Source organism: Molossus molossus, unplaced genomic scaffold, assembly GCF_014108415.1.
Source record: "Molossus molossus isolate mMolMol1 unplaced genomic scaffold, mMolMol1.p scaffold_m16_p_19, whole genome shotgun sequence".
NCBI lineage: Eukaryota > Metazoa > Chordata > Mammalia > Chiroptera > Molossidae > Molossus > Molossus molossus.
In genome coordinates, this window is record NW_023425354.1 from 47,909,347 (window position 1) to 47,930,446 (window position 21,100).

Here is a 21,100-nt window from a genome sequence, read left to right on the forward strand (position 1 = left end):
GGGCCGGGGCCGGGGCCGGGGCCGGGGCTGGCGCAGCTGGCGGAGCAGCCATCGCTTGCGGTGCGGCCGCGGGTGCTGAGCCTGTCCTCCTCATCCTCCCATTTCCTACCCCACCGCCTCCTGGGTCCTTTCCTTCCGTGGGAGCGTTTTCTCCTGTCCTCTCGAGCTTTCCTCTTCTCGCCTTGCTAGCAGTCCCTGGCCGCCCAGAGTGCTGGGCTTCCTCCTCCCCCGGCCCTGCTCGGGCCCAGTTCCTAGCCCACCTCTGGGTTCCCATATGGGCTTGGGGCTCTCCGCTTCCTCCAGGTTTAACAATGGGTGTGTGTGGAAAGGAAGAGTTTGTTTGTGCAGGTGTGTGTAAGGAAGAGTTTGTGCAGGCAGCCAGCACCCAGAGTGCCTGGAGCCTTATTTCATAAAGATCAGTGGAGTTGCCTTGAAGCCAAGTTAGACTGACTCAGGTGCGCCCACAGGACTCCCTACCTGGAGATGAGGTGGCTGTAGGCAGTACCTGAGCTTAAATCGCAGACGCCTTATTGGATTTCAGATGTTGCTGCCTCCTGTGTGGGAGAGGCAGTGACCTGAACTCTCTCTGGGCTCGGGGATCAGTATGCCTGCAGAACTCAGGTGTATGTGGACACTCACTGTACCTTGATGTTTTGTGTGTTGTGTGTGTTTATGTGGACCTTGGTTCTGTGGAGTGATGCATCCAGGGGCTGATCAACTGCCCTTTCTCAAGTGCATGTATGTGAGAGGTATGTGGCAGTAAGCCTGGGTGTTTTACTGGAATGTCTCAGATGTGAGAGGACACGTATCCAGGTGTCTCGCATCTTTTGCAGCATATCTGTAGGGGTGTGTGTGTGTGTGTGTGTGTGTCTAGGTGTGGAAGGCAGTGTACCTTTGTGTGTATGTGCACACATATGTGTGTGTTTCTACATGTCCGAGGTTCTGAGTATGGTGGTTGTCATATCTGGGTATCTCTGGTATGTATGTGGTAGGTAAAAATGTCTCATGTGTGTATGAGGTGTCTCAGGTGTATATGAGTGTGTGCAGTGGTGTACCTCAGGTCTGAAAGGGCAGTGTCTCTGGATGTCCTAGGGGTACATGGGCACTGTGCCACAATATCTCAAGAATGAGCAGGGGTGGCTGGTTTTTCCCAGTGGTTAGAGCGTCAGCCTGCGGTCCAGAGAGACCCGCTAAGGGCATGTACCTTGGTTGCAGTTTGTCCCCAGCCCTGGTTGGGTCATGCGGGAGGCAGCCACTCGATGTGTCCCTTTCACGTCGATGTTTTTTATTTCTCTCTCTTTCTCTCCCTCCCACTCTATCTGAACCAAAAAATGAAAAAATGTCCTTGAATGAGGATAAAAAAAAAAAAAGAAGAAGAAGAATGAGCAGGGCAACATACCTGAAGTATGCAATGCTAAAATCTCAGGTGTGAGGGAGGGCAGGTTTCTCAGTGGTGAAGTGGGTCGAAGACCTTGGTCTCGGGCATGGGGAGCATTCTTCCTGGGGTTTGTGTATGTGAGTGGCAGGATACCTGTCTCTGATGTGTCCTTCCTTCTGTACCTGAGTGTTTCTGTTGAATGAGAGTGGAGCTGGGAACCACATCTCTGGTGTCTGAGTGTCTCAGGCACCCAACCTGGTCTTTGTGCCTAGAGGACAATGTACCATCCTAAGGAGTTCTTTCTCCAGACATGCTCCCGGAGGCAGGCTCCCTGTGGCTGCTGAGACTACTCCAGGGCATCCAGCTGGCCCAGTTTTACCGATCCATACTTGAAGAGCTAAATGTTACCAGGCCAGAGCACTTCGACTTTGTAAGACCTGAGGACCTGGATGGCATTGGCATGGGCCGGCCTGGTGAGGAACCCCTATCCTGAGGCCCTAGTCTCTCCTTCTTCAACCTGTTAGTTGCTACACCCTCCCCCTCACCAGCCTTCTTCTTGCCTTTAAATCCCTTGCATCATGTCCCCCCATACTACCCCAGTCCTTTAATTCTGGCCTTCCCCAGCCCAGCGCAGACTGGCTGAAGCTCTGAAGAGGCACCGTTCGGGGCACAAGCCTAAGAACTGGGTCTACAAGGTGTGTGTTTTGGGGTGGGGGTGAGAGGTTTAAAGGGCCAGCTTAGGCTGGGGAATGGGCTGGGCTGAGTGTCAGGGGTATGCAGGGTTCCACACACCTGATTTCCCACCCCTTTTTTAGGTCCTTGGGGGGTTTGCCCCTGAGCAGAAGGATATCACCCCATCCTCAGACAACCCTCCATCCCTCCCTGAGTCAGAGGGGGGACTCAAGTGTCTGATCCCAGATGGTGCTGTGTGCAAAAGGGAGCTGCTGGGCTCCGGCTGCTTTGGTGTGGTGCACCGAGGGCTGTGGACACTGCCTAGTGGCCAGAGTGTGAGTACTCAGGGAGCCTACTTCATTCTGGGTACCTGGGCTAGCTGCCCCCTCTGTTCTGCTGCCCTCTCTGCTCTGGCCCTGGTATAGCTGTTCTCTAGGGTGCCTGATGGTGCCCCCCCCCCCCCCAGGTCCCAGTGGCTGTCAAGTCCCTCCGGGTGGCTCCGGAAGGCTCTGCGGGGACAGAACTGAGGGACTTCCTTCGAGAGGTGTCAGTCATGATGAACTTGGAGCACCCACACTTGCTGCGTCTGCACGGGCTCGTCCTGGGCCAGCCTCTGCAGATGGTGAGGAGACCTGCCGATGCTCCCGGGACAGCCCCGGGCTGAAGTGAAACAGGAGGGTGGGCGGCCAGAGTCCCGTGGGGCTGGACCACAGCTCACGAGGCGCTGGACTCCGGCAGGTGATGGAGCTGGCGCCGCTGGGCTCCCTGCACGCGCGCCTGACCGCGGCGGCGCCTACACCCCCGCTGCCTGTGGTCCTGCTGTTCCTCTTCCTGCGGCAGTTGGCGGGGGCCATGGCGTACCTGGGAGCCCGCGGGCTGGTGCACCGGGACCTCGCTACACGCAATTTGCTGCTGGCTTCACCGTGCACGATCAAGGTGGCTGACTTCGGGCTGGTGCGGCCGCTGAGCGGCGCCCGGGGCCGTTACATTATGGGCGGGCCCCGCCCCATCCCCTATGCCTGGTGAGTGAGGGTTGGGCCCAAGGGAGTTGGTTTAGGGGGCCGGTCCAGAGGGTGAGGACCTGGAGGGCAGTAGCTAGCTAAAGAGGAGTGCAGAGGGAACGGTCCTCTGAGGGAAGCCGGGCCCAGAGGAGTCCATGGGTCTGGAAGGGCTTGGAAAGGAGGAATTCTGGAGACAATGGGAAAGTAGGGGCCGTCTGTGTTCAGGGGCAATTGGAAGTACCGAGGGGCACAGATCCCGCCCCCTTCAGCTGCACTTCCGCAGGTGTGCTCCAGAGAGCCTACGCCAGGGGGCCTTCTCTTCTGCCTCAGACGTGTGGATGTTTGGGGTGACGCTGTGGGAGATGTTCTCTGGGGGCAAGGAGCCCTGGGCCTGCGTCCCGCCCTACCTCATCCTGCAGCTGCTGGAGAAGGACCAAGCCCGGCTGCCTAGGCCTCCTCTCTGCTCCAGGGCCCTCTACACCCTCGCCTTGCGCTGCTGGGCCCTCCACCCTGCTGATCGGCCTAGCTTCTCCTATCTGGAGGGGCTGATCCAAGAGGTGGGAGCCCTTGCATCCCCAGATATACTCAGTCTCTCTTCCCTCCATTCTCTCTCCCAGGGTTCCATGCACAAGACTAACAATACTGACTCCTGGGCTGGGGTCGGGGACCCTTGCTCTGCTTTGAATAGAACAGTCTTTACCTGCAGGGCACTAAGAGCCCTGGGGAGCAGCTTGGGGCTACATAGATGAAGGTTGAAGGGCTGAGGGCTGAAACTGGGCCAGAGAAGGAGCACAGAGCAAAGAGCAGTAGGTTGCAGTGGGTGTTTGACAGGCAGAGGAAAGTTTCAGCGTGGAAGGGGGAAGTACATATGACTAAGGCAGTGGCAGTGCTCAGGGGCTGCCCCAAGGAGGGATTTGTGAGACGTGATAAATAACCAGAGCTAACATATAGAGCACTTGATCTGTTTAAGATACTGCACTAAGTGCCTTACATGTATCCTAATGCATGTTCACTCATTTAATCCTCACAACCCAACAAGTCATTGTTATCTTGATTTTACAGACTAGGCAGTTAAGCCACTAACAATGTAGGTGACTTACCTATAGGTAAACGTTAAGTGAAGGAGTTGGGATCTGAACCAGTCTATCTGACTTCGGACTATTCCCTAAATCACTATACTCTACTATACTCAAACTGGCCCTGGCCGGTTTGGCTCAGCAGTTAGAGTGTCGGCCTGCGGTCCAGAGAAACCCGGGTTCGGTTTCCACTAAGGGCACGTACCTTGGATGCAGTTTATCCCTGGCCCTGGTTGGGTGGTGCAGGTGGAAACCACTCGATGTGTCCCTTTCATGTCGATGTTTCTCTCTCTCTCTCTCTCTCTCTCTCTCTCTCCTCCCTCCCTCCCTCCCACTCTATCTGAACAAAATATGGAAAAGTGTCCTTGGGTGAGGACAAAAAAAAAAAAAATAGTCCTGGCCGATTTGGCTCAGCGGTTGGAGTGTCGGCCTGTGGACCAGAGAGTTCCAGGTTTGGTTCCCGCTAGGGGCACATACCAGAAAAAAAAAAAAAAAAAAACTTTTTAAAAATAATTTTTTATTTTTCAATTATAATTGACATACAATATTATATTAGTTTCAGGTGTACACCCTACTGATTAGACATTATATAACTTACTGAGTGATCATCCCGATAAATCTTGTATCCATCTGATACTACACATAGTTATTAGAATATTATTGACTATATTTCCTATGCTGTTCTTTTTTTTTTTTTTTTAACATTATTATTTATCAATAGAACCATGTTTTTAGCCTGGAGGAAAGAAACATTTTTTATTTTTTTGGTACGTGCCCCTAGCGGGGGCCGAACCCAGGACTCTCTGGTCCACAGGCCGATGCTCCAACTGCTGAGCCAAACCGACCAGGGCCCTATGCTGTTCTTTATATCCCCATGACTATTCTGTTACTACCAATTTGTACTTTTTAATCCATTCACTTTTTTCACTTATCACCTCTATCACCCCTCCCATCTGGAAATGATCAAAATGTTCTCTGTATGTAAAAAGAAATTTTTTTTTTAAATCCTCACCTGAGGATATTTTTCAATTTATCTTCAGACAGAATGAGAGGGAGAGAAACATCAACGTGAGAGAGACACATTGATTGGTTGCCTCCCACATGAGCCAGACCAGGGCCGGGGACGAACTGCAACCGAGGTACGTGCCCTTGGCTGGAATCGAACCCACAACTCATTGGTCTGCAGGCCGATGCTCTACCACTGAGCCAAATCAGCCAGAGCAAAAGAAATTTTTTTTTTAATTACTTTTTTTAGAAAGAAAGGAAGGGAGAAGAGGAAAGAAACATGAATGTGAGAGAAACACATCAATTGGTTACCTCCTGCTAGTAACCTGATTGGGTCTTGGGATCAAACCTACAACCCAGGTACATGTCCCTGACCAGGAATTGAACCCACAACCTTTCTTTGGTGCACAGGCCAACATTCTAACCACTGAGCCAGGGCAAGTTTTTGCATTTTAATTATGATGTGCCTTGGTTTGGGCCTCCTTGGGTTCATCTTATTTGGGACTCTCTGCATTTTCTGAACTTGTATGTGTATTTCCTTAACCAGGTTAAGGAAGTTTTCCATCATCATTTTATTATTATTAAATTATTATTTTTTTAGAGAATAGTTTATTGACTTTTAGAGAGAGAGGAAGGGAGAAGAGAGAAACATTGATGTGAGAGCAGAACATTGAACAGCTGCCTCCTGCATACCCCCTACTGGGGATCAAGCCCGAAACCTGGGCATATGCCCTGACTGGGAACCAAACCAGCAACCTCTCAGTGCACGGGATGATGCCCAACCTAGCCACTCTGGCCAGGGCAGTTATTATTATTTAAAAATTTTTTACCTGAGGAGACTGGCTGGTGTCACTCATGAACCAAGAGGTCACCAGTTTGATTCCTGGTCAGGGCACATGCCCAGGTTGTGGGCTCAATCCCCAATAGGGGACATGCAGGAGATGGCCAATCGATGTTCTCTCTCATCGATGTTTCTATCTCTAAAATCAATAAAGAAAAAAATAATAAATCCTAGCCCAGCTGGTGTGGCTCAGTGGATTGAGTGTTGTCTCATGACTGAGAGGTCCCAGTTTGATTCCCGGTCAGGGCATATGCCCGGGTTGCGGTTTCGATCCCCAGTGTGGGGCTTGCGGGAGGCAGCCCATTGATGTGTCTCTCTCTTATCGATGTTTCTATCTTTCTCCCTTCCTTTCTCTCTAAAAATGCAATGAAAATGTATTTTTTAAAAATCCTTACCTGAGGATATTTTCAATTGATTTTTTTTTTTTTTTTTTTTTTTTAGAGAGAGGAAGGGAAAGAGAAACATCCTGGAAGCACCCCGACTGGGGATCAAACCTGTAACCTAGGTATGTGCCCTGACTTGGAATCGAACCTGCAACTTTCGGAGTGTGGGACGATGCTCCAACCAATTGAGCCATCCAGCCAGGACTCTGTCGTTATTTTAAATAGGATTTCAATTTCTTGCTCTCTCTCTTCTCCTTCCAGCACCCCCATGATGCAAATGTTGGTACACTTGAAGTTGTCCCTGAGGCTCCTTACACTATTCTCATTTTGTTGGATATTTTTGTTCTTTTTGCTATTCTGATTGGATGTTTTTTGCTTTCTTATATTCCAAATTGCTGTTTTGATTCTCAGCTTCGTGTACTCTAGTATTGATTCCCTATAAATTATTCTTCATTTCAGTTAGTGTATCTTTTGTTTCTGACTGGTTCTTTTTTATGGTTTCCATATCCTTTATAAAAAATATATACTTTTGCCCTGGCCAGTTTGGCTCAGTGGTTAGAGCGTCAGCCCACGGACCAGAGAGTTCCGGGTTCAGTTCCTGCTAAGGGCACGTACCTCAGTTGCAGTTTGTCCCCTGCCCCAGTTGGGGTCGTGTGGGTGGCAAACAGTCTATGTGTCTCTCTCACATCGATGTTTCTCTCTCTCTCTTCCCCCCTCTCTCCCTTCCCCCTCTATCTGAAGATAAATGCAAAAAAAGAAAAGACTTGTCCTCAGGTGAGGATAAATATATATATATATATACTTTATATATATATGTGTGTGGGTCATTGGTTGAACGTCAATCCATGCACCAAGAGGTCACTGGTTTGATTCCTGGTCAGGGCACACGCCCAGGTTGTGGGCCTGGTCCCCAGTAGGGGGCATGCGGGAGGCAGCCGATTGATGTTCTCTCATTGATGTTTCTATCTCTTCTGTCCCTTCCTCTCTTCTAAAAATCAGTAAAGGAAAAAAATTTTTTTAAATATATATATATACATACACTTTTATTGATTTCAGAGAGGAAGGGAGGGGAGAGGGAGAAAGAGATAAAATCCTCAGTGAGAGAGAAACATCAGATTGGCTGTTTCCTGTACCCTGGGGATTAAGCCCACCACCTGGGAATGGAACCAGCAACCTCTATGCATGGGACAATCCCAACCAACTAAGCCACAATGGCCGGCCCAATGTCTTTACCAGGGAATAATTTTTCCATTGATTTTTTTTTTTTTTAGAGAGTGGAAAGAGAGAGAGAAACATCGTTGTGAGAGAGACACATCAATCGGTTGCCTCCCACATGACCCCTACCGGGCCCAGGTATTGAACCTGCAACCCAGGTACAAGCCCTTGACTGGGAATTGAACCTGTGACCATTTGGTGCACAGGCTGATGCATCAACCACTGTACCACACCAGTCAGGGTCCCATGTCCTTTTTTAATGCTACTGAAGTTCTAAGTCCATCCACTCTTCCCCTAAGTTCATTGAACTTCCTTATAACAACTGTTTTATTTATTTATTTTTATTATTTTAATCCTCACCCGAGGACATTTTTGCATTTATCTTCAGATAGAGTGGGAGGAAGAGAGTGGGGGAGAGAGAGAAACATTGATGTGAGAGAGATACATTGAGTGGTTGCCACCCACACAACCCTAACCGGGGTGGAAACAAACTGCAACCAAGGTACGTGCCCCTAGTGGGAACCGAATCTGGGACTCTCTGGTCTGCAGCCCAACACTCAACCACTGAGCCAAAACAGCCAGGGCTATAACCACTGTTTTAAACAGTTTTGGTGGGTTTTTTTTCATCCTCACCCAAAGGGCATTTTTGCATTTATCTTCAAAAAGAGCAAGAAGGAGAGAGGGAAGAAAAAGAGAAAAACATCAGTGTGAGAGAGACACATCGACTGGATGCCCATGGGGCTGGGGACAAACTGCAACTGAGGTACACACCCCTAGCAGGAACCGAACCTGAGACTCTCTGGTTCGCAGGCCAACGCTCTAACCATTGAGCCAAACCGGCCAGGGTATAACCACTATTTTAAACACTGCATCTTGTAGATAGCTTGTCTCCATTTTGTTTAGTTCTCTTTTCGCAGTTTTTTACCTTTTTTTTTTTTTTATCCTCACCTGAGGACATTTTTCCATTGTTTTGTTCAGATAGAGTGGAAGGGAAAGAGAGGAAGAGAGAAACATCGATGTGAAAGGGACACATCGAGTGGCTGCCACCCGCACGACCCAGCCAGGGCCGGGGACAAACTGCAACTGAGGTACATGCCCTGAGCAGGAACCGAACCCAGGACTCTAACCGCTCTAACCGCTGAGCCAAACTGGCCAGGGCTTTCCAGAGTTTTGTTCAGTTCTTTCATTTGGGACATGTTTTTTTATCTCCTCATTTTGGCAGCCTCCGTGTTTGTTTATATGTATTAGGTAGAGCTGCTTCATCTCCTGGGCTTGGTAGAGTGGCCTAATGTAGTAGTTGTCCTGCAGGGTCAGTGGCACAGCCTCCACAGTCATCCAAGCTGGGCACTCCAGGTGTCCCCACCCCTTGCTTGTGGGCTGTGTACACCCTCCTGTTGTAGTTGAGCCTGATTGCTGTTGGAGGGATTTACCCGGGCGATTTGGCTGTAAGGACTAGCTGTGACTATCACGAAGGATCAGCTGTGCAGGGGCTCACACCACAAAGCAGGACTTACTTCAGTGGTGCTCTGGTGCCCACTGAGTCCACCCCTTGTGTGTGTCACTTGAGGCTGTGGTTGGGTAGTGCTTTGTTTTTTTCTTTATTGATTTTAGAGAGAGGATGGGAGAGGGAGAGAGAGAAACATCAATGAGAGAGAACAGCAATTGGCTGCCTCCTGCATGTCCCCGACTGGGGATTGGGCCCACAACCTGGGCATGTGCCCTGACCAGGAATCAAACCGGTGACCTCTTTTTTTTTTTGTTTGTTTGTTTGTTTTTTTAGTCCTCACCCGAGGACATTTTTTGATATTTTGTTCAGGTAGAGTGGGAGGGAGAGAGAGGAACAGAGAGAGAGAGAGAAACATCGACGTGAAAGGGACACATCGAGTGGCTGCCACCCACACGACCCAACCAGGGCCGGGGACAAACCGCAACCAAGGTACGTGCCCTTAGCGGGAACCGAACCCGGGTCTCTCCGGACCGCAGACCGACGCTCTAACCGCTGAGCCAAACTGGCCAGGGCAAACCGGTGACCTCTTGATGCATGGGTCAATGCTCAACCACTGAGCCACACTGGCTGGGTGGGTGGTGCTTTGACGTGGTCTGAATCTGTCCACCAGATATGCTGGCTCTGGGGGCTCCTGGAGGTGCAGGCAAAGATCAGCAGCTGCCTGTGTTCTGCCCAGGGCCATCCAGCATGAGCTACAAAGCAATCTGCAGATGGCTACTTGTCCTAAGCTTGGAGGTGCCCAGGAGAGGCCAAGCTGCAAACCTAGGCCAGCTGCCACTAGTGTGGGGCCTGGGGCCACTTAGTGAGATACAGGCTCACTGAGGCCAGATGCTGCTTGTTTGAGAGATTTGGGGGAAAGTCTGAAGTATGAGCCAAGAAAGGCCATGCATATGGAAAAACTACTGGAAACAACTTGGGTGGGCCTGAAAGTTGGTGGGGCAGGGTCTCAGGGAATCGCCAGGGTTGGACAAACAGTGATAGCCAGGTTGACAGAAACTCAGATATGACATCCTCCTGCCAACTTTGTGAGCGAAGGGCTCAGAAAAGGAATAGCCTCTACCAGCACTTCTCTCTGGGAGAAAGCTACCCCTCCAGCACTGGAACTCAGAGGGAGTGAGTCCAAGTAAGTCTGTGCATGGCCCTTTAAGAGGAACTGCCTAGAAGTTCCTCCAACTCTCAGCCACAATTCCCGCTGGTTTTCACAGCCACAAGTTATGGGGACTTCTCTTCCCAGCACTAGAACTCTGGAATGGGGGGCATGGTGTAGGGTTGGAAACCCTCGCTCCTCAAGGGGGGATCTCTGTAGCTGATATATCCCTCCCAGTTTTTTTTTGTTGTTTTTTTTTCACCCGAGGACATTTTTCCATTTTTTGTTCAGAGAGAGTGGGAGGGAGAGAGAGAGAGAAACATCGATATGAAAGGGACACATCGAGTGGCTGCCAACCGCACGACCAACCAGGGCCGGGGACAAACTGCAACCGAGGTACGTGCCTTTAGCTGGAACCAAACCCGGGTCTCTCTGGACCGCAGGCCGATGCTCTAACTGCTGAACCAAACCTGCCAGGGCTCCCTCCCAGTTTTGTCTGCCATACATGGGTGTGGGATCAGCCTGTTCTGCATATCCACACTTCCTACCAGTTTTGATGTGGCTTCTTCTTTATATCCTTAGTTTTAGGATTTTTGTTCAGCTAGATTTCAGACGGTTCTGAATGATGGTTGTTCTGTAGTTTGGTTGTATTTTTTTTTTTATCCTCACCTGAGGACATTTTTGCATTCATCTTCAGATAGAGCAGGAGGGAGAGAGGGGGTAAGAGAGAGAGAAACATCAACATGAAAGGGACACACCGAGTGGCTGCCTCCTGCATGACCCAGCCAGGGCCGGGACAAACTGCAACCAAGGTACATGCCCTTAGCGGGAACCGAACCCAGGTCTCTCTGGACCACAGGCCAACACTCTAACCGCTGAGGCAAACCGGCCAGGGCAAGGGCTAGTTGTATATTTAATATGGTTGTGGGAGGATGTGAGTACCACATTTACCTACACCACCATCTTGACTTGAAGCCTATACTCTACTATTAAAGGAGTTTAGTCTTTACTCTGAGGGCACTTGGGAGTCATGGAAGAGTTCTGAACAGGGAAAGAACAAGACAACTTTACATATTGTATCGCTCTGACCAGGTAGGAGACAATTGCTGTGAAGCAGAAGTTATATGAAGGGGTCTGGATGAGGGTCGAGATAGTGGAGCTGGAGAGAAATAAAACATTTCCAGAGGTGCTTGGGAGGTGGATGTGATGGGCCTGGGCGTGGAGCAAAAACAGTATACAGGATGATGCACCCCTTGATCTCCCTTGTTTGAGACAGCCCCCCCTTTGTTGCCCCTTGACCCCTGAGCTGTGTCCAGCTTGGCATGAAATCCAGGTCTGTCTCCCCCACTGTACTACAAATGAGGGATAGGGACAGTCCCATCCTGGGCCTAGGACAGAGGACACACCTGAAATGGTGCCCTGCTCCATGATACCCTCTCATTCAAGCCACAAGCACAGCCACCCTTTCCTCCTGTCTCTACAGGCCTGGCCTCCTGAGGGACATTGTGTGAGGGATGTCACAGAGCCGGGGGCCCTGAGGATGGAGTCTGGTGATCCCATCACTATCATCGAGAGCAGGTGAGGGCCTCATGTCTCCTATGAATCCCCAGGAGGAGAACTCCCTCTCAACCTGCCTGACCCTGGTTCCTCTTCTGCTTCTTCCCAGCTCCTTCAGCCCTGATCCTCTGCTTCATTCCCTCCTCTGCCCACTGGGCCCTGAGAGCCCTGGCTTCCCGGCTGGAGCTACCAGGGGCCCAAAGAGCCCTTTTGTGTCAGGGGGAAAAGGCTTTCCTTCCTCCAGCAGATGCAGCTCCATGGCACGCAGCTTGTGAGCTGAATGCAGGTGGGAGCCCAGCCTCCACTGCCCCCTTCACCAGCCTCTTCCCACAGCCCCAGCTCCACAACCTGGAAGGGCCAGAATGGTCGCACATTCAAAGTGGGCAGCTTCCCAGCCTCGGCAGTGACGCTGGCCGACTTGAAGGGCTCGCCAGCCACCTGTCCAGTCCACAGAGGCTCCCCTGCCTGGGGAGAGCAAGGCCGGGGGAGCATAGATGGGTGAGGACCTGAAAGAGCTGGGGACAGAGCTGGGCTGGGGGGATCGACCAAGTTCAGCAAGTGCTCTGGGAGGGAAGCTTAGGGAGCGGCCAGGGTAAAGCTGGGAGGCTGGACTTGCCTTCCAGGTAGAGCTTCCACTCTGGGTCTCAATAAACTGGGGATCCCCGGAGATTCTTTGGGAGATTCTTATATGGGGTAGGGGTGGGGTGGAAAATGAAACTGGATCTCTGTCCACCAGGGTCAGAGTGAAGGCAAAGCTTCGGGAGCTACCTCCCGCACAGGGTCAGAGAAGGAATGCGCCCCTGCAGAGGATGAAAGGTGAGTGTGGTGTGGGGGCAGGGCCCCAGGGTCTCTGAGATCAAGAACAACCCTCCAGTTCCACCCCCTGCTCTGAATCCATGCCTTTATATAAGATTTCCTCATAGATGCGACTTCCTTCCCTGACTTCATTCTGCCTGTTGACGCCCCAGCTGTCCTTTAAGATCTGCCTTCTCCACTGAATAGCATCTCCCCATTCAGCACCTGCACGCAGTTCTTTGGGTACTTAGCTGTCTAGGCCTGGGAGTCTGTTCTGCACATCTGTCTTACTGACCCAGCTAACACAAGGACCACCTGGGGACAGACAAGTAGACAGAGGATGGGAAGAAGGCAGGGCCCAGCATCTGGGATTCCTCTTAAATTGTTTTTTTTCTCAACTGTGCAGGCATTTCCAAGAGTCTGGAATCTGTTCTGTCCCTGCGCCCCTGCCCCACAGGGGGTGGTTTGAGCCCCCCTGAACTTCGAAAGGCCAGAAATGTGCCTCAGGGACCCCCAGGCCTGCCACCTCGCCCTCCCTTTGCCTCCAGCTCATCTCAGCCCAGCCAGCCCCCCAGGGAGCGGCCTTCCTGGCCCAAAAGAGAACCCCTGCACAATCACCCCTTGGGAGCACCTGGAGCCACCAAAGCCACTGGTCTCTCTGGAGGTCTCTTGCCCGACCCTGAGTTGCACAAGAGGGTTATGGAGGTGAGGTCTCCCGAAAGTGGCCTGGTGTTCAGAAGGGGCAACAGGCTAGGGTAAGAGGCTAAGTGAGGCTTTGTCCTGTTTAGGTGCAGCTGAGCGTACATGGAGTCACCCATCAGGAGTGCCAGGTGGCACTAAGAGCCACTGGAGGAGATGTGGTTTCTGCCATCCGGAACCTTAAGGTAAAGCCAGACCCTTCTCTTGGGCTCCCATCTCTCCTGCTCCTGCCCTCTGGCTGTCAGCTGCCCTCCCTCCTGCTTCCACAGGTAGACCAGCTCTTCCACCTGAGCAGCCGGTCCAGAGCTGACTGCCGGCACATCTTGGAGCATTACCAGTGGGACCTCTCAGCGGCCAGTCGCTATGTCCTGGCTCAGCCCTAAGCTCTGTTCCTTTAGGCATGAACATCAGCATGCACCAAGGGCCTGGCCACGTGGGGCCAAGCAGAACCAGAACAAGGTCCTGCAAGGGCATACTTTCCCACCCGAAGAGAGCCTGCTATAGGCAGGTACAAGAGGAGTCCAGGATCAGGCACTGATGAGTGTCTCCTCCTACCCTGCCCCTTGGCCTCTGAGGGCTCAAGCTCCCTTGGCTGGGTTACAGACAGATCTAGTCCGCTCTGCCCACCACATTTCCAACCAAAACGAGGACTTGGAAGAATAGAGTTGCTTCACATCATACCCATAGGAAGCTTCTACTTGCTACAGAGGATGATCAAGTGGCCATGCTGAACCATGGGAACAACCATCCTGAGCTGCCTTCAGCTACCACACTGAGCCCTGTGGGAACAGCCATTTTGGATGATGGAAGCAGCCATACTGACTTGGGGCACATGGCACAAACTGCCTTGGCTTGGGCTGGGGCTATCAAGGGTGAGGAAATTGGATCATGAGATGAGACAGGCCAGCCCCACCCAGCCCAGCTGTCATAGTTCCCTTTGTTTCTTCCCACAAACTCTTTCTTCTGCCCTCTCCCATTACATATATCTTCCAATGTCCAAAAAATTACAAAGTTTATAAGAATATAACATACAAAGATGCAGCCTCCTTTGTAGGAACAGGGAAGGGGTGGTTAAGTAAGGCACATGAAGCTGCAGCAAGCACCAGCTGTGGGCAGGGCCCAAGGGGGAGAGGAGTTGGCACTGGAGCCTAGGCCCTAAAGCTATCACTGTGGAAGTGGGGATACCCTCTGAGTGCCATGTTCTGAGGCTGAACTAACTGGTCAAGCTGATGCAGGGAAGGGTGACCATATCAACCATCTTTGGTGTTGCTTACCCTTCCCCACCCCAGCTCTGTTGTAAAACTCCAGAGCCCGGGATTCCAAAGGCCTCAGCCAGAGCAGAGGTCCTGGAAGGGGGTGGGAGGAAGTGAGTAAGGAAAGTTTGAAAGCCGATTGCCGGAAACAGTGCTGAGAGGTAGCAGGGGAAGGGTTCTCATACATACCCTTCTGTGGGGACCACAGGTGAAGGAGGCCAGGGGAGTAGGGTAGGGATGGGGCACCATGGCCCCCAGCTTCTTAGGCATCCCTATCTGTCCTCTGCAGTATACATGGAGGAAAGAGGCTGCCTCTGAGGAAGGGCCAGGCCAGGGCAGGTGACCATCTTGAATTCTGGTTGAGGTGATGGTCTCCTCACCCTGAGACGCCGTCTAACTGGTGATGGCAGAGGGCCCAGTGCCTCCTCGCTTCTCGAAGAACATGTAGTCCTGAGGGGAGGGTGCTGTCAATAGGCGATGTGGCTGGGCCGGCCTGGCTCAGCTCTCATAACCCAGGTCTGGAACTGCAGCCCCCGATAAAGTCTGTCCCTAAACCTTTCCTAGCAGGAGGCCAGGAAGTACACAAAGCCTCCAGTGGGAGCAAAGGAGGGGCAGCCAACTCACAATGAGGAATGTAGCTCCCAGCAGTACAGCCTTCACTCTCACGTCCAGATCCAGCGGGAACTGCAAGCCAAAGTCATCTGCATCCGTGAGGGCTTCTTGGAGCAGCCCCCCCCACTGCTTGCTGATGCGGCCCACACTACGGGACTCGTCCACGGTCTTCACCTATCAGGAGGGAGAGAGGGAAGAAGAAAAGACCCAACTAGGGTGGATGCAACTGCTCTCACCTGTCTCCAATCTCACTCCCACTGTCACCCTGTATGAACTATGCTGGCTCCACACTTAGTGAATCCCACTAACAGCCTTGGGTTTCCATGTGACTTCTGAGGAAACTGAGTCACCGTAGAGCACACTGTGAGTATAGAGCAAAAATCAGGAGTAAGCCCTGGCCGGTTTTACTCAGTGGTTAGAGCGTCGGCCCGTAGACTAATGAGTCACGGGTTCGATTCCAGTCAAGGGCACGTCCTCTGTTACGGTTCGTTCCTGGTGCTGGTCAGGGTCATGCGGGAGGCAACCAGTTGATATTTCTCTCTCTCCCTCTCTCACCCTCTTTCTTCCTCCCATTCTATCTGAAGATAAATAGGAAAAAAAAAATCCTCGGGTGAGGATTAAAAAAAAAAATCAGGATTCAGACTTAGATCTGCTCCTCTTCAAGGGCCATACATGACAACTAAACATCAGTGGTGAGAGAAATGGAAGTATAATAAAGTCTGATCTCCTTAATGTATGGCTGGTTGCTAGGTCTGTTTTTATTACCAAAGTCCCTGCCACCCACATATAGTGCAATTTGTGCCCTGCACAAAGTAGCTTAGCCAAGAGGGCAAGAGACGTGCTAAAACCCTGGCTGCACCCTATTAGCCAACCAGCTCCTAGAAGGCTGTGTCTGCCCAAAGGGTGCCTTTCCTCTGCACAGTAGGGCGGGCCCTGTCTGGCACTGCATGCAAGCCTCAGCTAGAGGGAAGGGAATCCAATCCCATCTACTGGGGGGAGAGGGCAACAGTAAGTAGCCTCTGAGGAGCACTGGACCCTCTGGGCCCAGCAGCAAGGCCCTGCTGATTAAGATGGTAATTCAGAGTGACTCCTTGGTCCTTCTCCTATGCTCATCCTCCAGTGATTAGAACTAGCATGATATCCTTCTATGTCCTTCCCATCCTCTTCCCTCACTGTCCTATACCTCGGGGACACTTCCTGCTGACCAATCTGATGCTGGGCAGGGTCTCTCCTAGCCAACCTTGGGGTCCCAAGAGTACAGCCCCAAATATGGACCATTCATAATTATGTAAAAGGGAGAGTGGCCCTATGAGAACCCCACAGTCTACACATTTCCACCCAGAAGTCACCAAGTTATCTCTCCCAACCAGTTCCTATCACAGAATCTCCCCTCAGCTGCTAAGGTGATTCAGTTTTTAAAAGTAACCTTAGGTAGGACACCTCATCAAATGCCTTGGGAAGTCTACTGGATTATGCCTATTGTTTCTCCCTTATCTGCACAGGTAATTATCCCTTAAATAATCCAAGGGTTTGGCCCTGGCCTGTGTCTCAGTTGTTTGGACATTGTTCCATGTACCACCAAAAAAAAGGTTGCCGGTTGGATTTCCTTTCAGGGCACATGCCCAGTTGCAGGCTCGATCCCTGGTAGGGGGAATGCAAGAGGGAGCGGACTAATGTTTCGTTCTCACATCGATGTTTCTCCCTCTCTCTCCTTCTCCCTTCCTCGCTCTCTAAAAACTCAATAAAAAGCCCAGGCAGTGTGTCTCAGTGGACACACTGAGAGGTCCCATGGACTGAGAGGTCCCAGTTCCATTCCCAGTCAGGGTACATGCCTGGGTTGTGGACTCAATCCCTGGTAGGGGGTATGTAGGAGGCTGCTAATCGATGTTTCTTTCTCACATCAATGTTTCTATCTCTCACTAAAAATATCAATAAAACATTTTTTAAATGATAATTTAAAAAAATAATAAAAATTAATTTAAAAAATCTTTTTTAAAAAAATGCAAGGATTCAAGGGTCTGTAAAGTGCCTTTGTCTTCTAGAAGCAAAGGTGCTTCCCTAGCCTCACCCTGAAACTGTCACCAGTTGGTTCTCTAGGCTCCAGGTGGTGGAATGCATGGTGAGAAGGATGTCACCTGAATTCCAGGTTGGAGGGGCCATTTGGACTTCTAGATTGGCAAGGCAAGCCGCAGAATGTTAATACAGTAAACCCTTGATTTAATAGACTTTGGATTTAACAGACAAAATTTCCAGTCCATATGTCATATGTGAAAATTAGCGCCCTGTTAATTTTTAAATGCTTTTAACCAGGGTTTGCTTATAATTCAATTAATAGGTTATTTTTGTGTTATTAGTTCACTGTTTTGGTTTTTTTTTTTAATCTTTTTTTTTTCTTTATTGATTTTAGAGAGAAAGGAAGGGAGAGGGAGAGATAGAAACATCGATGAGAGAGAACATCGATTGGCTACTTCCTGCATGCCCCCCACTGGGGATCAGGCCCACAACCTGGGCATGTGCCCTGACCAGGAATCAAACCAGCGACCTCTTGGTGCATGGGTCTATGCTCAACCACTGAGCCACACCGGCCAGACACTGTTTGTTTGTTTTGTTTAATCCTTATCCAAAGATATTTTTCCATTGCTTTTTCAGATAGAGTGAGAGAGAGGGAGAGAGAAGCATCAATGTGAGAGAGACACATAGACTGGTTGCCTCCTGCACAATCCCAACCAGGGCTGGGGACAAACCGCAACCAAAGTATGTGCTCCTGACTGGAATCAAACCCATGACTCTTTGGTCCACAGGCCAATGCTCTAACCGCTGAGCCAAAATGGCCAGAGTCACAATGGCCAGAGCCACTGTTATTTTTAACAAATTTTAGTGAATAGACTATATGTTGGAAAAAACACTGTAATAATTTCACGGACATAAATAAATATTATATATCTACAACTATAGTCTACATATTTAAATCCAAAAGTCACCACTTGTAAACAATGTTTGGTGAATGATTAGCACATGATCACATCACATCCAGCATAGCATTTGGCTCTGTTGTCTTGTGGTGTGACTTTCTACAGCAGTTTTTTGTTGTTGTTGTTTGTTTTGTTTTGTTTAGAGAGAAAGAAAGAGAGAGGGAGAAGAGAGAGAAACATCGATGCAAGTGAAACATTGATCAGCTGTCTCCTGCATGTGCCTCAACCAGGGATGGAACCCAAAACCCGGATATGTGCCCTGACCAGGGACGGGACCAGTGACCTTTCAGTGCATGGGACCATGCTCAGCCAACTGAGCCACAGCGGTTAGGGCTCTTCAGCAGTTTTAACGAGTATCGGCTGATGTTCCAAGGTACACTAAGCCATGTGCATTTGTTTACTCACAGTGACTGGTGAATGCACATATGTACTAGACCTATTGAGTATAAATTTAAAATGACTGTAATACATATAGAAAACTCTTTTGTGAAATTAAACTGTTCATACGTACTTAATTTTAATTACACTAACATGTCTACATAAGTAAAAACAGGTAGATGAACTAATTTGTCACTTTTTTTTTAAACATATGCATTCAGAAAACCTACTTTATTATATAACAGACTTTCAGCTTTAATGGACACCCCCTGGCCCAAATTAGTCCGTTATATGGAGGTTTTACTATAAGTTAAATTAGGTTTGCTCCAGGGCCTGAGCTCATGAACTCATGCATAGCAGTCACACGAGTTCAACCCACAGCAGACTCAATAATCATCCTTCACCCAAAATCCAGCCTGGCCTTAGATTGTTTTCCCCCTCAACACAGGGCTGCTGTTAACAATTACCACTGGCCCTCATGATGAAACCCTCTTTGTCATGCTTTTTTATAAGACCACAGAGCCATCCTATTTCTAAATGGAGGAACAGTGGAAATGTGGTAGGAGTCAGTGAATTTGGATGATAAACTCAATGTCTTGACCTTAGTGTTGGCCATCCTGCTTTGTGGAAGCTGCCATCTTGGTTTATGAAGGTCCCAGGAATCTCCCCTTATTCTTGATACCTCAAAGTTGGTGTCTGTGCCACAGCCACAGGTCCAGCAGGGCCCCACCACTCGCAAGACTGTATGGCGATCGGCATCCTGAATGGAGAACTTGGGGAGGAAGGGATGCCAGGTCTGTAGCACATGGCCAATGGTGGTGCCAGGTGGAGACTGTACTTCCATCTGGAGTGAGAGGCAGACAGGGTTACTGCTGAGCCAGGGAACCCTGGCCCAAGCTCTCACCATTCCAGCTCCATCACATCTTCCTTCACAAGACTTCCCATCCCCTTTACTAGACCACCTGTCATCCCCCTCAGTAGACCTCCAGTTCCACCTGTTCACGCCCATGCCTCATGCTGGTGATGCTCCATCATTAGTCCTTTGTATTATCGACCGCCTCCTACCCGAAACTCTCCCTGACCCATTCCTCCCCACCCACCTCCTGGAGGTTACACGGGCAGCAGCCGCAGCCACAGTGGAGGGGGCGGAGCAGGCGTAGCACCTCTCGGTCACTGGGATCCACTAGGCGGACACGAAGGGGTCGGCGGGCACCACAGCACAGTCGGGCGCAGCAGCTGCTCTCTTCAGCCGCCTGACCCAGGGGCTGTCCGGCCCCTGAGCGCAGTTCATACCGGTTACTTGTCTCCCAGCCTAGGAGCGCTGCCAAGGAGTGACACGGAGACTCAGGCTCCAGGGCCTGCCCAAGAGCCCACTATCTCTGCCCCCGTCCTTCCACTCACTTTCCAATCGCTCAGCCTTCTGGTGAATCAAGATCTGATCAATCTGTAAGGAGAGTAGGGGCCGCATCCACCTCAGCTGGCAGCCCTGAATGTTTTAGTCCTTTCCCTTTGGCTCCTCCCTACCCACCTCCCACTTACCTGCACCAAGAATTCGAGCCCAGAAGGCACCCCGGGCAGTGGCAATAAGGGGGCAGCAGGCCCCGGGGCACCTGGGCCGGGCGAGGGGAAGACAGCGAAGCCAGGCGCAGGGGCAGGTGCGTGGGCGGGCACTGGCGCCTGCCCAGGCCCAGGATGCTGCGACGGCTCTGGGTACCCAGCGGTCACAGGGTAGGGAGGAGGGGGAGAAGGGATGTAGCCTTTGGGGGGCAAGTATCCTGTGGGGGGAACAAGGGTAGATTAGAAAGGGACCTTACCCCTTGGCCCGTGGGGGACCTCGAGGCTACGGGGAAAATGTGGTGAGAGGAGACTGAAAAAGATGGGGCGCGGGAGCAGGGCGGCGGCTGCCTGAGAGGAAGGGAGGGGCCCCACCCAGCCGGTCCGAACACATTCCCGGAGGATGCGTTCGACCCCTGGATCCCAAGTCCGTAGGGGGAATAACAGAGACCCTCGGCCTTGCGCCCACCTACCTGCCATGAGAAAGGGATGAGCGTTCGCGGGTTATCCGGTGTGCCGGAAACTTACTTCTACAAGTGGAGGCAAGCTCGGGGACAGCCAGACAGATACAGAGACAGACACAAAGACGGACACGCAAACGCGGAGAGGCGGCTGCGCCGGGCGCCGGCCCAGGGTCTCTTGGGCGACGCCTCTGACTCGGGGAGAAACCGAAAGTGTCAGCGCGCGGGACAGAGTACCTGGGACCCTGCATTCCCTCTGGGGTTTCCAGAACCGCCCCCTCCCTTTGTTCTCCCATTCTCCGCGGAGGCGGCTCTTGGCAGACGGCAGGACAGATGGACCCGCGATCAGACCGACGGCCGGACCTCGAGGGAGGTTTCCTGACCCCTCTGCGCCCCCAGCTCACCTGAAGCCCCTAGAATAGTCGGGTTGCCCAGCACTGGAAGGCTCACGCGAGCTAGTGGAGGCGGACCCAGAATATGACCCCGCCCCCACCAGCCAAGCCCCGCCCATCTGGCCTGGGAGCCGCGCTTGCGCAGAAAGGATGCCGGCTCCCCGGCTTGGCCACGGACCCAAGACCGCGGGCTCTTTATCCCGGTGGGCGTCCCCGCCCCTTCCGTTTGACTGCGGAAGGCCGGAAAGGAAGTTCTCCCGGA

The 21,100-nt window shown here is 51.4% G+C and overlaps 2 protein-coding genes across 4 annotated transcripts; one reads left to right on the forward strand and one right to left on the reverse strand.

Moving 5' to 3' along the window:
- Positions 1 to 1,650: 1,650 nt before the first annotated feature.
- TNK1 (tyrosine kinase non receptor 1) lies at positions 1,651 to 13,599 on the forward strand. 2 transcript variants are annotated; one of them, XM_036268954.1, is made up of 12 exons: positions 1,651 to 1,851; positions 2,003 to 2,073; positions 2,194 to 2,385; positions 2,517 to 2,672; positions 2,789 to 3,072; positions 3,335 to 3,608; positions 11,649 to 11,743; positions 12,056 to 12,220; positions 12,459 to 12,538; positions 12,924 to 13,222; positions 13,306 to 13,401; positions 13,486 to 13,599. In XM_036268954.1, exons 1-12 carry the CDS (start codon positions 1,689 to 1,691, stop codon positions 13,597 to 13,599), a joined length of 1,989 nt encoding a protein of 662 aa, XP_036124847.1. In that variant the 5' UTR covers positions 1,651 to 1,688. The 2 variants fall into 2 exon arrangements, with proteins under 2 accessions (XP_036124847.1, XP_036124848.1); XM_036268955.1 differs by having other exon boundaries at positions 1,689 to 1,851; positions 11,649 to 11,739; positions 12,043 to 12,220.
- Positions 13,600 to 14,862: 1,263 nt separating this feature from the next.
- PLSCR3 (phospholipid scramblase 3) lies at positions 14,863 to 20,873 on the reverse strand. 2 transcript variants are annotated; one of them, XM_036268796.1, is made up of 8 exons: positions 20,851 to 20,873; positions 20,459 to 20,637; positions 19,971 to 20,206; positions 19,833 to 19,875; positions 19,532 to 19,752; positions 19,114 to 19,275; positions 15,094 to 15,255; positions 14,863 to 14,919 (listed from the first exon to the last, which is right to left on the reverse strand). In XM_036268796.1, the coding sequence occupies exons 2-8, from the start codon at positions 20,463 to 20,465 to the stop codon at positions 14,863 to 14,865; spliced, it is 888 nt and encodes a 295-aa protein (XP_036124689.1). In that variant the 5' UTR covers positions 20,466 to 20,637; positions 20,851 to 20,873. The 2 variants fall into 2 exon arrangements, with proteins under 2 accessions (XP_036124689.1, XP_036124687.1); XM_036268794.1 differs by having other exon boundaries at positions 20,459 to 20,872.
- Positions 20,874 to 21,100: the final 227 nt, after the last annotated feature.